The 15455-nt window shown below is 46.2% G+C and overlaps 1 protein-coding gene across 2 annotated transcripts in view; it reads left to right on the top strand.

The window, feature by feature from the left end:
• The window catches only part of SLC13A5 (solute carrier family 13 member 5), a 36090-nt gene extending 21807 nt beyond the window's left edge, over window positions 1-14283 (top strand). Inside the window, exons 8-12 of one of the 2 annotated variants that reach the window (XM_004604951.2) lie at window positions 571-671; window positions 1779-1897; window positions 3949-4110; window positions 7980-8117; window positions 9280-14283. In XM_004604951.2, the coding sequence (XP_004605008.1) occupies window positions 571-671; window positions 1779-1897; window positions 3949-4110; window positions 7980-8117; window positions 9280-9411 (652 nt within the window). In that variant the 3' untranslated portion in view covers window positions 9412-14283. The remainder of the gene's footprint in view (window positions 1-570; window positions 672-1778; window positions 1898-3948; window positions 4111-7979; window positions 8118-9279) is intronic. The other variant, XM_004604952.2, reaches the window with a different exon arrangement.
• The last annotated feature ends 1172 nt before the right edge of the window (window positions 14284-15455 follow it).

Raw genomic sequence — 15455 nt, 5'->3', positions numbered from 1 at the left:
AAATGTCAGCTCTTTCCAACCTAGCCTTTCTCGTCTCTTCAGACCAGGGTGAGTCCCTCTGAAAACATGTGGCAGGGAGTCCAGAAGCTTCTTAGAAACTAGATGACAAAGGGGCTCTGTGGTTTGTCTCCTGGTTAATAAGCGATTAGGGTCAGACTGGAAGGAAGGTTGAGAAATTTCACATACTGGAAGAATGTGGGCAGAGACACAGCTGCAGTTACTGTTTGTTCCTTTTGGAAGGTCTGTTTGGGTCAGGACCAAAGTCCCATGGCTGCCCTGGTGAGCAGAATTCTCGAGAATCTGGCAGGAGAGGTCGACAAGTTCACTTGGGGAGCAATGCAGGCCGAGAGGGGAGTGAGCTGCGCAGGCTCACCCAGTGTCCGTGGCAGAGCCATGACAAGGATGTGGGGCCTTGGTTCCCACCCAGGGTTCAGTCTACCCCACACTGCCCTTGGTCTGGGCCTTCATGGTTCAATTCTCAGTCCCAGTCAAGCCTGTTCCCTCAGGTCAGAGGTTGGGGCTGGTTGGGTGAGTGATGGCGGCCACTGCAGCTCTATTCTTTCCTCCTAGCTATGCCACGGATGCCACCGTGGCTGTCTTTGTGGCCATTTTGTTGTTCATTGTGCCTTCAGAGAAGCCAAAGTTCAACTTCTGCAGTCAGACTGAGGAAGGTAAGGCTCTGTGCTGGCTGCCACGTGCAAGGGCCTCTTCAAGAGGGGTGGCTGTGGAGCCTTCCCCAAATGTGGTTTGGAGCAAATATCTTTTTTCCTCTTGGTTTTGGGGCTACACCCAGTGATGCTCAGAGCTTGTTCTTGAATCTGTGCTCAGGGATCACTCCAGGTGGTGCTCAGGAGGCCCTACATGGTGCCAGGGTTCAAACCAGTGTCTACTGCATGCAAGCCAAGTGCCTTACCCCTGTTTTATCTCTCTGGCCTCTCTTTTGCTTTTGAAATCTTATTCATATTACAATAGTGCTTATAAAAGTGCTTCAAATTTGCTAGAATGACATCTGTAGTTTTTCCTCGTCTTCCTTGACTTGATAATGCACATATTAGATACCTCTAATCCAAACACACACAATTAGAATCCTATTTCTTTGTGTTTTTTTTTCTTTTGCGGGAGGTGTCACTACAAAAATTTCCCACTCTTGCCAGAAACTTCAACTTTGTTTTCTTTAATAATGGCATGAGAGAACATTAAGGAGATGAGTGCATTCTCCTATTATGGAACATTCTGGCTGTTTTTGAATCTTCATTATTATAAATTAATACTTTCAGCATTGTGGGAATTTCTTCCCTTCCCCATTCTGTTTTGGTGGGATGAGCACCCCGAAGTGCTCAGAGGCTGTTCCTGGTGTGGTGCTCTGGGTCACTCTCACATGGTGTGGTGCTCTGGGTCACTCTCACATGGTGTGGTGCTCTGGGTCACTCTCACATGGTGTGGTGCTCTGGGTCACTCTCACATGGTGTGGTGTGATTAACCATCCTCCAGCTCCAGCCCTTTGCACTATAGGGTGCTTTTACTTTAGGATAAATTCTAGGAATGTCCCTGGTATAAAGGACATACATTTCTTAATAACTCTTAAAATGTATTGCTAAATTGCTTTTCAAACGATCTTACTGGGAATGTGTGCTATAGTTTAACCCTATCCTTACCAGCAAAGAATGCAGTGATTATTGTAAATTGTAGCTTATGGGCCTTTGTTCACCTTGATTATATCTCTTTTGCTTTCTAATTTTTGAGTTGTGTGTCTGTATCTGTTTATTATTTCTTCTCAGAAATGAAAACTCCATTTTATCCCCCTGCACTGCTAAACTGGAAGGTGACCCAGGAGAAGGTTCCATGGGGCATTGTGCTTCTCCTGGGGGGCGGATTTGCTCTGGCTAAAGGATGCGAGGTAAACTCTGTAGCTACAGGCTACCCAAAACCCCCTTCAGAGAGGATGACAGTGGCCAAAGAGCTGCTGTTTCTCCTCCCCTATGCCCTGGGCTGTGCCTGCAGGCTTCTGGGTCTGTCTTCTTCACATAACTGCAGATATCTTGAGAACAGAGACACTGTCTTGTCACCTAGGAGCCCTCCTCTGTGGATGGGACCTAGAATCGAGAAAATATTCCTTTAGAGCTTACAGAAACAAGGGAATCAGTGGCCCTCATCAGCCCAGGGGGCAGATAATGAGAGTTTCTACTTCAATTTTTTCTAGGTATATCTTTCAAATGCTGGTGAATACTGAACAGTTTGTTAATATAGTTGCTATTACAACTTATTTTTCTCTAGCTAGGTGTAGTAACATGGAGGACATTAACTGTTTTATGGGAAGACTCCCCAAAATGAAACTCTTTACCTTTCTTCTTCCCATCAAGGAAAGAAATGAGCTAGGAGAAGGGACAAACCAGCTTGAGATACTCCATTTGTTCACTTGTCTATCCATTGACCCATCCATCCATCCATCCATCCATCCATCCATCCATCCATCCATACATACATACATACATACATACATAAGTTTAACTATTTACTCATCCATCTGCCCACCTACTAATATATTCATATGTTCATTCATTCACCCAGAATAGAATAGACTATAGTGATTTGGTCTATGTTGTTATTGTTTCTTCCTCAGCTGGGACAAAGTCAGTATATGAATACTGGGATGGTGTTTAGTCAGTATATGAATACTGGGATGAATAGATCCATTCCTCTAGTCACTTGTGCATCTGGTTATTTATCCATTTATTCATCACTCCATAATTCATTTATCAAACATTCCTATTTTTTTCTGTATTGTGCCAGACACAGGGCTCATAAGGGAGATTGAAACATAGCCCATCCTTCCTTTTTGAAGATTTCACAGCTTAGAGAAGGAAATATATCGAGAGATCTTTCAGGATAACACTGCACCAGCTTCAGTGTTGAGGGGGGGAACATATCGGGAAGAGCATTTTAGGAAGAAGTGACACACGAGTAAAGGAACAATGGTATCTATATCAGCATGGAGATGATTAGAAAACAGGGCTGGTGAGGTCAGCTGTTATTTCGGCCTTAAATTCAAGATACAGAGTCTGGCCTTTATTCTGCAGACAGCCTCTGAAGTGTTGAGGCCCTACAGTAACTTGGTTGGATCTGAATTTGGAGGGATTTTCACTCTGATGTCTGGAGTGGCAGCCTGGGAAGGGCAGGCATCGAGAGATCAAGTAGTCAAGTCCCAGAGCACCAAAGTCCTTGGACCCTTTCCCTCCCCTTGATCTCCTCTCTTCTCCCATCTCCATTTTCCTCTGGTTTCCTTTTACCCCTGTGACTTCTCTACATCCTTTGTTGACTTAAATGGCTGTCCCTTCTATACCACTGTTCCTTGAGACTGTCCTTGGGCTCTGCTCTTCACTTTTCATTTTCTCCCCAGATCAAATCTTAGCTCAAACTATGACATCTAAATCCTCAATTCTTGGCTGACATCTCTGGTAACCATGGTTGAGTTAGAACAGAAGATGGATAGGAGAAGTTTGGGGTGGGCTTGGTGACTGATCAGAGATAAGAAATGAAGGGTTCGAAGCCCAGGCAAAGTTCCCTGCCTGCTAGGTCAGAGAGCATATGAACAGCAAGCTCATTCACTAAGTTGGGAGCTCAGAGAAGGAGGCAGATTCTGGAATGGAGACATATCATGGTCTGGGGCATGTTGAGTATTGGGGCTTATGCTCCTGGGACATATAATGGAAATTTCTAGAAGGAATATGGATAAATCCAGACAGTAGATTGTGCTAGAAACACATCTGCAGGAGGTTGAAAATTGGGGATAGAGTGAAATTGTGGGCATGGATGAGATTGTTGTGGAATACATGTCAGAGGATGCAGTGGAAGGTGAGCTGAGCCCCGTGGAGAGAGAGGAGGGTCCGTCCTGGCCCTGGAGGAATTAAAAAGTGGCACCGCAGTGATTCCCCATCTGGTGCTTCCCAGGCTTCGGGACTGTCTGAATGGATGGGGAAGCAGATGGAACCCTTGCATACTGTGTCGCCAGCAGCCATCACCTTGATCTTGTCCTTGCTCATTGCTACGGTCACAGAGTGCACGAGTAATGTGGCCACCACCACCCTGTTCCTGCCCATCTTTGCCTCTATGGTAAGTAACCCTGGCAACACTCAGGCATCATTTCATAGGATGTTGCCAACCTGTACCCATGTCCCACGTGCCTCAAGACTTGTAGATCCTGGTCTGGACCTGACTTGGACATGGACCTGGACTTGCCCTCAGTGTATTTCTATTGACTTTTGTTTCCTGCAGACTGACTATAGTGCTAAGCACAAAGCAGGTGCTCCAAGTTTATAAATGTAATGGAGAGCTAAGGCGACAGAATATGCCAGCTTGGAGTGAGGGTGGTCTCTGGGTATGCAATCGTGGAGGACTGCAGAGCAGGAAGAAGCTGAGCCCACAGGAAGAGGACTAGGGGAAGCTGTGATTTAGAAATGATAGGAGAGAAGAGGACAGCCAGGAAGATGGTATGGCCCAAGTGACTGGGAACTCCCCGAAACCTTGTTTGGCGAGCAGAGAGAGTGAGGGTCAGGGAGGGTTGGATGGTGGTGGAGGTAGACTGAAGGTTTTGGTTCTGTGGGTAAGCAAGTTTTTGTGCTGAAATGAAAGTGAAGTGCACAGGAATGTCCATTGTGGTCTTCTCTTGCATTTCCTTCCCTCACTCATTACACGGAAGTACCTGCCTCAGGCTGGCACTGAAAGAGTCCTGGGCCCAGGGTCAGAAGACCCAAGATCTGAGTTTCAGCCCTGGGATCCTTGAACACACCAACTAAGTTCGTTCCTCCTAGACGCGTGAGGGTAAATTCAGGCCACAGAAAACAGCAAAAGCCTAGAGTAGCTGTGGCACTTAGGGTGGATTTGTGGGTCAGAATCCCAGAGGTCTCAATAAGCAGTAGGTTCCTTTCAACTAAGACACAGCCTGGGTGCTTAAGGGGTTGACTTAAGCATGTCCCCAAGGTCAGGACAAAGGTGGAGCCAGAAACACATGGTTCCTTGCTTGCTGCTTCTCAGAAACCCCTGGAAGGCTGAAATTTGGGCAGTTGGTTCAAAAACTCTTTGACTAAAAGGAGCCGTAACTTGAAACCTGCACATCCCTTTGACCAACAGTTTCACACTGCAAATGTAGCCCTGTAGCACTGTCGCCCCTTTGTTCATCGATTTGCTCGAGCGGGCACCAGTAACGTCTCCATTGTGAGACTTATTACTGTTTTTGGCATATCGAATACGCCACGGGTAGCTTGCCAGGCTCTGCTGTGTGTGCAGGATACTCTCGTTAGCTTGCTGGGCTCTTCGGAGGGATGGAGGAATTGAACCTGAGTTGGCTGCATGCAAGGTAAACATCCTACCCACTGTGCTATCGCTCCAGTCCACTGCAAATGTATCTTAAGAAAATAATCGGGCTGGAGCGATAGCATAGTGGGTAGGGCATTTGCTTTGCTCTCGGCCGACCCGGATTCGATTCCCAGCATCCCATATGGTATATGGTCCCCTGAGCACCGCCAGGAGTAATTCCTGAGTGCAGAGCCAGGAATAACCCCTGTGCATCGTCAGGTGTGACCCAAAAAGCAAAAAAAAAAACCAAAAAAAAAACCCAAAATAAATAAATAAATAAAATAAAAAAATCAGAGATATCTAAAAGCATCTATTATATATAGATACACACCACAGACTTACTATAAATATATTCTACAATGGAAGGGCACTGGAGAAATAGTTACCATATGTATTTTCATACAAATACACCAAAGCCACTTTTAAAAGTCATAGTTTTGAAGAATATCTAATAAAATGGAAACATGTATAGCTTTCTAAGTTGAAACCTTAACACAGGAGCCAGAGAGCTAGCACAGGGATTAAGGCAGTTGCCTTATATGCGATGAACCCATTTGAGTCCCTGTCACCAATATGGTCTCCCAAGCACTTGCAGGAGTGACCCCTAAGCACAGAGCCAGGGATGAGCCCTGTGTACCTCCAGGTGTGACCCTTAAAAAATGTAATGCCTATATATGGCTAAGAAGTGCCCAATAATGCAGAAGTGTATACAGACCATAGCCTTTTAGACTTTCCCCAGACACTTCTGTTTTAATTAATTTTGACTAATTAAATAAAAATTTAATTTTCTGTGGTGTGTACCTTTATTATAGATGCCTGTAGACATTTCTGATTATTTTCCCAAGGCACATTTGCCATGTAAAATTTCTGGTCAGAGGGATGTATAAGTTTGTTGTTTGGGGGCAACATCTGGCAGTGATCAGGCTCTTCCACCTCTGTGTTCAGGGGTCGCACCTGAGACAAGTGGGGCCAGGGTTTGAAGCTGTGGTCTATATACAAAGCATAGTCTCAGTCCACTGAGATATTTCTCTGGCCCTATTTTTAGAGATCTTTCTGGATGTATTCTATTCTCTTTAAATAAATGTTATCATTCTATACTACCGTTTTTACCTTAACTATTGAATTTCCTGGATCTGAAAGGTCTTTTTTTTTTCTTTTTGGGTCATATCCAGTGATGCTCAGGGATTACTCCTGACTCTGCACTCAGGAATTAGTCCTGTTGGTGCTCAGGGGACCATATGGGATGCTGGGGATTGAACCCAGGTTGGCCACATGCAAGGCAAAAGCAAACACTTCCCATTGTACTATCACTCTGGTCCCCTGGATCTGAGAGGTCTTATGCTAATGTGTAAACCTACCTGATTCTTCTTTACTTCTTCAAAGGACTCCTTTGTTTGCATATATGCATTTTTAAACCATCCTGCTATTGACGGCCATCAAGTCTGTTTCCTATGTGTTTTGCTGTTATAATGCTACAACAAACATCTTTGCATACGTGTCTGTCCTCCTATGTACATAAACCTTCAATTTATTTGAAAAGATGGGCTGGAGCGATAGCACAGCGAGTAGGGCATTTGCCTTGCACGTGGCTGACCCGGGTTTGATTCCTCTGCCCTTCCCGGAGAGCCCGGCAAGCTAGAGAGTATCCCATCCGCATGGCCGAGCCTGGCAAGCTCCCCATGGCGTATTTGATATGCCAAAAGCAGTAACAAGTCTCACAATGGAGACATTACTGGTGCCCACTTGAGCAAATCAGTGAGCAATGGGATGACAGTGATACAGTGATTGATAGATATTGCAAGTCATACTATTAATTCATCCAAAAATACTTAATGAGCATCTACTGTTAGGTGTTCATACATGTGGCTGAATTATTTTTAGTTATGCAAGTATACATAATACACTGCAACTAGAAAGGAAAGCTCGAGCACAAATGTGAGTTTGTAACTTTATGATGTTCTCAGTGAGTTCTCATCCACATGACCTTAGACTTTTGAAAGTGGGGACAGGTACATAGGTAACTAATGTATAAAGCTTGTCTTGTTCTCTGAATCTTCATTCTCATTTTATTTCCTGGACAAACACACACAGATGCCATGTGCAATGTTCTTTATTCCTTTGGTCCAAACAGTTGTGTTGAGTCTGGTGTCAACTGAACATGTGGTGAGCATGTGACTAAATTCTATGGTTCTGAGTCAAGAAGGTAGATACAGGATTCCATGTGCGAAATGATGCCAGCATGCAGAAAGACAAATACACATGTAGATGCATACAAAGGAGAGAGATTATGTCCATGCCATGCTCCTGTAGGCATTCTCATCTATGGCGGACAGAGAAACTAACCCAAGCACTTGGGGATTGCAGGAAGCTACGTGTCTAAGTGGCTCTGTTTTCTGGGACTTAGTAGGTGCTCAGGGTAGGTGCCCTGTGTTGGAAAGTCCTCCCTAGGTGGTGGCTCTGACTTTGGGCTGCAGGTCTGGCAGTCAGTATGCAGAGACATGACCAGGAACAGAGGGTCCAGGCGCAGAGGCGGGAACACACATGTATTAGGGGATTGCTTGTTGGAAATGGTCCCTGGGAGCTTTGGTTTTCCACATTTGTAACGTTGTCATGCTGTTTTTCCCCAGTCACGTTCCATTGGCCTCAACCCGCTCTACGTTATGCTCCCCTGTACTCTGAGTGCATCCTTTGCCTTCATGTTGCCTGTGGCCACCCCACCTAACGCCATTGTGTTTGCCTATGGACATCTCAAGGTTTCCGACATGGTAATATAGTTGCTTTTATGTACTCTGTAGGCTAGGATGCTTTGGTCTTGTTGAGGAATGCCCACTGACCATGCATATAGTCAACAGACCTGAGAATACTACCAAATGTCCAGACCTATACTCATTGCTTGCATTCATATGCAATGTTTTCCCCTTTTTGAAAAGATCTCAAATTTCATTAACTATCTCCCCCAACTGAGAGTTGGGTTAGAGTCTGTTTCCTACCTAGAGGAGCTCCTGCAGCCACTAGGGGGTCCCCACTGAGCAATGGGAGTTTGTGGGTTTCATGTGGTCAAGATAGTCTCACTAGAGCTCTAAGGACAGTCAGGAGACGCAAGGCTGTGATTGAGGGTGGGATGGAGATACAATGACAGTCACAAAGAGGTTTGTAGAGGTGTCTGCAGGGGATGCAAGCAGAGAAGCCTCTTACTGGAGATTTCCCTAAAGAGGACAAGGAGAAATTCCTGTCTGCCTGGGCTTTAGTTTTTTGACAAGAGAAAGAGGCCTGTCTCCTGAGCTTGAGAGGCAAGTGTGCAAGGCAGGGAGGCTGGGAATAATGGAGGCACTTGGTCTGTCAGGTGTTAGTTTGTTAGTTACTATCTCAGAGCCCACCCTGGGTATTTTTGGGATGCAGGCAGCAATCTCACAGAGGGAAGATTCCAGAAACTGCATTGCAGGCTCCACACCATGCCAGTTTGCAATAAAACGTCCACAGTGGGGCTTGAAAGCCATGGCTCATGGGCAGCAGAGGTCACAGAGTAGACAATTATCAGTAAGAGCCAGAGAAGGGTCTCAGGATATCAGGCATTCTTGTGGGGCCATTAAGGTGTGTAGGGGAACACTTGGTCCCAGTGAGATCTGGGTTCCCCTGGAGTTCCCTGAGTGTTGAGGGCAGTTGCCTTAGAATGCCTTCCCAAGGTCCACTGCCCCAGATGCTGGAGTGGGCAGAGATCTGTCCTCTTTGTGTGGCCAAGCTTTGAGGGCTAACTGGACAGTAAGTTGCTTTCCCTGGGGTGGGGTGAGCACAGAGTACATCCCGGGTCAGGGAGGCCCAGCAAACCAGCCCTCACTCTTCTCCCACTAGTTCCCAGCATCCAGTTTGCCTTGGTTCTAACAGCCTTGCAGATCCCACAGGGCTGACTAGGTCCCTGTATTTTTCCAGGTGAAAACCGGACTAATGATGAACATAATCGGAGTCTGCTGTGTGTTCCTGGCGGTCAACACCTGGGGACGAGTCATGTTTGACTTGGATAACTTTCCTGACTGGGCTAATGTGACGCATATTGATACTTAGGGAGAGTCTCAAGACCAGCCACGTAGCCCCACCCTCCTGAAGACTCTTGGAACTTACCTTGCAGCAGAGCTGTGGGATCTATGCCTGGAAGTGACTCCGTGATGCTCATCCCCTCAAGACCCAGCCAATGGGCCACCTCTTCACCTAGATTGTGCTTTAAAGATGGGGCTGAGCAGCTGCAGGGCAGGCAAGAGGTGAAGGGGGCCCTCAGGAGGCTGGTACTGCCTTCTTTCTGGGGGCCTTGCCATAGTTTCTGGGGTGGGCAGCCTTCTGCTCCCACTTTGCCTCCAGCTGACCCAACACTAGGCTTTGGTGCCCACTTGTTTAGTACCAGGGTTTTCTAAGTAGGAACCAGATCCTCAGCTTGGACAGTGAAGAAACACCTTCCAGATCCTGTGACTCTTCTGCTCACTCGGGCTGCCTTGGATTGACCTTTCCTGTTATTTTGAAGGGGAAACTCCAGGGCAGGGAGAGAATTTGCTGCTGCTGGGGAGCAGAGATCAGCGCGCCTGGACGGAGCAGGAGAACCTTATCCAGGATGAGGAATTTGAATCCTGAACTTCCGATGGCAACACCCACAGCACATCTGTGGCTAAACTCCCCCCCACCCGTTTCATCCGCTCTTAGACCCCTTTCTCAGTGCCTTATTCAATCTTTTGGTCCCCCTGTTGTCTGGGCAAACATTTGCTGGAATCTCCTGGCTGGGACTCTCTAGCCCCCTCTCTTCTTGGTTGGTTCTCAGCTGCTCGGTTTGGTTCTCCCAGGAAATGCCTTCTTCACATGACTGGAGACCATACTCCACATCTGGGCAGTGATAGCTATTTGGGGGCCACCATGTCCCCTTACCTACAACATCACCTATGGACATAGCTGTTAATGGCCAACAGCAGGGTCACTCTGGGGGGTTGTCATGCCAAAGTTCAAGTCCCAGGGAAACCTTACCCTCATTGAATGGCCATGGCAGCAACAGCGCTTTGCTGAGAACCAACAGTGCCTAGGGGCTCTGGAGCCATTAGCCCCTGTCCGTGAGCGATTTTATCCACAATTGCAGGGCAGAGACTCTCGCAGGGGGCCCTCAGGACTCCTGTGAAAGAGAGATGGGAGACATCCCCCCCCTTTGCCTCCCAGCCCCATTTTCTTTGCTTCTCATGCTGCTCTAAGAGAGCTGATGGTAGATGCATGAGGTCCGTGGAGGGCCCTTTTCAGGGAAGGAGAAAGTATAGGAACCCACAGAAGCCGCTCAAGCACCAAGCATGTATATGATTCCTTTGGTGGGAATAGTCCTGACCCTGCCTGGCTCCCAGAGGAAGGTGAGCTGGCCACCTAAGCTTCCTGCTATGTGTGTGTGGCAGGTAGGGCACTAAATGAACACCCCCTGCTCCTTTGAGTCCACTTGTCTCCCACACCAGGTGCATCACCAACTCTCCCACTGGATCTCTGCAGCATCCCTGTGAAACTCTCAGCTGCTGCCCCGTGGGGCTCAGAGAGGTCAGGTGTCAAAGTTATACATCAGGTCTGTGCAGTTAAGGTTCCATCCCAGATCTACCTCCAGGCTCTCTCTTGCTCTTAGCATTAAGGGACTTGCTCATAAAGGTCCTGTAGATAAAGATGGATGGCCAAAAGCAAGTCCATCCCAATGTCCTGCCATGAAAAGGGTTACTTGTTTTCCACCAAGAGGAAAAAGCCACCTACCCCTTTGTCCTGCTCTTTAGGCCCCTGCTCTAATAGCCCAAGAGCTCATTGAGGACTTGTGCTGCCCTCATGGCCAGAGCAGGTCACCTGAAGTGTGGCCTGAACATAGGTGAATGATCTCACTATGAATAGGAAAGGAAAGGATTCAGTGTGATGGCAAAGGGCTCTGCCAAACTCCTGCTGGTCGAGAGCTGACAGGAGAGTTGAGTGGGGACTTCGTGAGGGCAGATCCAAGGCTTAGGAGGCAAAACCAAAGGCTTGTTCTGAACGCACCTATTGATGGTGACTGGAGTTGCATCAACATTTATGGCCAGTGTCAATTAGGACCACTTTGTTCTGTGAGTAAAAGGTAGCCTAGCTATGGGGCTAAGGACGTAAGGTCATTTAATATTTACTTAACAGGAAGTCTGGAGGCAGGCATATGCTGGCATGGGTCTGGTAGCTCATCAGGCCAGTAAGACTTTGGCTCTGTTGTCCACTCTGTCACCCTAAGGGACATGTGCCTTTGCTTCACTTTATATTGACTCTGATGCCACATACACATCTGCATTGAAAGCAGGAAGAAAGGGGGTGTAGGTGTGGGCATGAGGGTGCCAATTGTGTATTCTTCCCGAATGTTATTGGGAAAGCAAAGGCTTTCTCAGAAGCCGTCACAGGTCTCCTATTCTTTATATTTTTTTCAGAACTGAGTTATATGTCCACTCTTGGGATAATCATCAACAAAGGGGAATTAGAATAACATAGACCAGTCAAGGAACTAATTTATTTGGCTTGGAGAATAGGTCTATTTTTCCTGAAATCAAGATTTCTATCTACTACAAACTCGGGGTGCTGTCAGGAACAAAAGGGAGTAGAGGAAAGTGGCGGGTAGGGTCTGGTACTATGGCCATTTTGCAGGGTTGTTCTCACTCCAAGCTCCCTGTCCATGAAATTCAGTAGAAACATGTTCCCAAGTACACAGAGAGGAGGTGGAGTTTGGTCAAGAGCTGAAGTGCTGTTTCCTGGGCTGAAGAGAGGCGAGGCCCTTTCCAGGTGACCTACTCAAGGAGGAAGCTCAATGTGAATGATTGACCTGACATCTGATTCTAAGCAGTCAGGCCCACTCTTTGTACCCTGATTCTCATGGAGAAGGGGCTCGACCCAGGAGCTCTAGGGGCCTTTTTGTAGTGTCATGAACTTTTAACCCAACTGCCAATGCAAATCTCACCTCAGCTCCTGTACTCTCAGCCCGAGTCAAGCACAGGTCATCACACATTCCATAGCTCCCCTCTATGTCTCAGCCAGCGGTCAGAAGCCCACTCAGAACTTTCTTACCCAAGACCTTTCTCTGCCTTATTCGCTCTAACACTTTGTAAAGACATTTCTATCCAAGACATTTTCCTGCCCAAGACATTTCCCCTTCAGACCTTTCCTGCCCAAGATAGTTCCCTCTCAGACATTTTCTTGCCCTTAACACTTTGTGAAAACATTCTACCCCTTTGAATTTGACATTTGGGACCAGGGTTAGCCAAACTGAACACGTAATCCCAACTAGGTTTATTCTCTGAATTGGTTTGCCAGAGACTGGGAAGCTATGCATTCCCCTTGTCCTGGTCCTGGGACTGGGAGTTTCTGTGGGTGCTTCCTCCCCAACCCTCTGAGCCAACAGCTCCCTTGGGGGATGAGCTGGGCAACCTCATCTGGCTGCAGGGCATTTCCAGAGCCATGAAGCTGTCCCTCCTTCCCAACACCTCCCACACTAACAGTTCAGAGTGAGGCTTTGTTCTGAAGGCCAACCAGAACAGTTCACTAACATAGAGTCCCATTCTCAGAAATGAACCCAATATTCTTGGGTAAGACCCTTGGTGATATGGTCTTGGTTGCGGAGGTAAAATCTCAATGCTGCATTGTCAGGCTAAAAACACACACCTGGTGGTCCTACAACTAGGTTGAACCCTTTCTTCCTGGGATTCTGCTCCTCACCCCAAGGCATTAGAGAGCCTTGTCTCCACTCTACCAGGAAAGCTTATTTTCACATTAAAAGGAGTCCACCAGGATAAATCCTCTCCTCCACACCATGAGAGAGGTTTCAGATTATATATCAGATAGATAATTTTAGGCAGGAGTCTTGTAATTAGATATCAGCCTGTTTCACTTGGTATCTTGAACCAGCACTCAGAATCTCGCTTCCTGCCTCAGGATGCTTGCAGGTGCTTCTCTGATATGCTTGTCCAAATGCCCACTTCCACCCTCAGAGACAGGTAGCTGCCCTCTGGGGGAAGTATGAAGTGAGCAGTCTCTGTGTGCCGATGGCTAGCCATCCAGGGTAGGACAGTATAAAAAATTCAATCTGAGAACACCCTTTTCTCCAGGAAATTTTTATATTTAAACAGTAATGTGAATACAATAAAAGAATTTCCAATAGTACAAACTTGAGGGTCCCATTCCCTAACCTTTGTGACCCCAGAAAGGCAATTTCTGAACAGTTTCTTATGTATTCTTTTTAAAACAATACATGTATGCAAGCATGTAATATATATTCTGTTACATATGGGAGCAGATTACATGGGTCCTTGTTTCCACTCCTGTATCACCACTTAATTTATTTGAAGATTATTTCAATTCAGAACATATTAAATTTGACAAGGTTTTTTTTTTAATTCAATAGTTCATCCTTTAAATTGAGGAAAAACTAAATGCAGTGAGTTGCAGATCTTAAATGTGCAACTTACTGATAATAGACAAACTCAGAGACCCTTTAACACTCCAGGTCACTCCTCTCCCCAGGAAGTTCTTCCATTATTATAATCTCTGCCATTATTCTGCACCTTCCCATGGTGATCAGTGTTCAGTCTGTTGCCATGGAGTCTTTTCCCCTGTTGAACTTCAAGCAATGAAATCACAGTTACATACCTGTTTGTATCTGATATGTTTGCCGTACAAAATGCTTTTAAAATTCATTCCTATTGTATATATCTGTTCAGTCTTTTACCATTGTTGTAGTGTTTCATTATATTGATGCTGCAATTTGCTTATTTTACCATGGATGGATATTTGAGTGGTTCCAGTTTGGGGCTTTTATGCAAAAAAAAAAGCGATAATAAAATTCTCTGTACAGTTTTTTCGCACATATGCCTTGAAGAAAGCTTGTCTAGTAATGAATTGTTAAATGTGTTAGATAATAAATGGTTACCTATTGATTGGCCTTTGAGTCATTTCTTAAACCTGTACTAATATTCTCTGCAGTGACAAAGATGACTTTGTGCATCTTTGTAAGAATACGTTAATGGGGGCTGGAGTGATAGCACAGTGGGTAGGGTGTTTGCCTTGCACGTGGCCGACCCGGGTTCAATCCCAAGCATCCCATATGGTCCCCTGAGCACCGCCAGGGGTAATTCCTGAATCCAGAACCAGGAGTAACCCCTGCGCATCTCGGTGTGTGACCCAAAAAGAAAAAAAAATACGTTAATGGACGAGATGATGGATGAATAGATGTGTACATTTAAATATGGGACATGTCAAATTGAATTCCAAAGAGGTAATGCCAATATAAAACTATATATGGGGCTGGAGCTATAGCACAGTGAGTAGCATGTTTGCCTTGCATGTGGCTGACCCGAGTTCAATTCCCAGCATCCCATACGGTCCTCTGAGCACTGCCAGGGGTAATTCCTGAGTGCAGAGCCAGTAATAACCCTGAGCATCGCTGGGTGTGACCCAAAAAACAAAACAAACAAACAAAAAAACTATGTATAAGGCCTTCCTCTCACACTCTCATAGCAGTTTTGTGTGTAACCAAACTTTTCAGTCATATCTGATAGTTGAAAAGCAAGGTTAAATCATTTAAAACATTTCCCCATAAATTTATAACCCATTTGTTCACTGTGACTAATTTTTTGAGTTTTCCCCCCTTCCCTTTGTGGCAGTTATGATGACGAGGTGTGTCACACTTGTTTGCAGGAGCTGCACAACCTGTGCTTGCACTCTTTGGGTGTTTGCCAGGGGTCACACACTGGGTCACAGTGCTTTCGTGCTTACCTACAGGCTAACACAGCACAACTCTTAGTGGTGGGGGATGAGACACACTTGGGTCTAGTGCCCGGAGAACACTTCCTCCGTTGTATTGCTGGGAACCCCAAAGGCAGTGATGCTGGGATTGCACTCAGCCTGCAGTGCCAGAGATACAACCCAGGGTCTTTTATATGCAAGGCAAGTTGCCTTTTAAAAGTTTAGCACTGTCGCACTGTAGCACTGTCGTCCTGTTGTTCATTGATTTGCTCCAGTGGGCACCAGTAAAATCTCCATTGTGAGACTTGTTAGTGTTTTCGGCATATCGAATACGCCACAGGTAGCTTGCCAGGCTCTGCCATGTG

This window comes from Sorex araneus, chromosome 3 (genome assembly GCF_027595985.1).
Source record: "Sorex araneus isolate mSorAra2 chromosome 3, mSorAra2.pri, whole genome shotgun sequence".
NCBI classification, from domain to species: Eukaryota; Metazoa; Chordata; class Mammalia; order Eulipotyphla; family Soricidae; genus Sorex; species Sorex araneus.
This window is presented reverse-complemented; position numbering and strand designations above follow the sequence as displayed.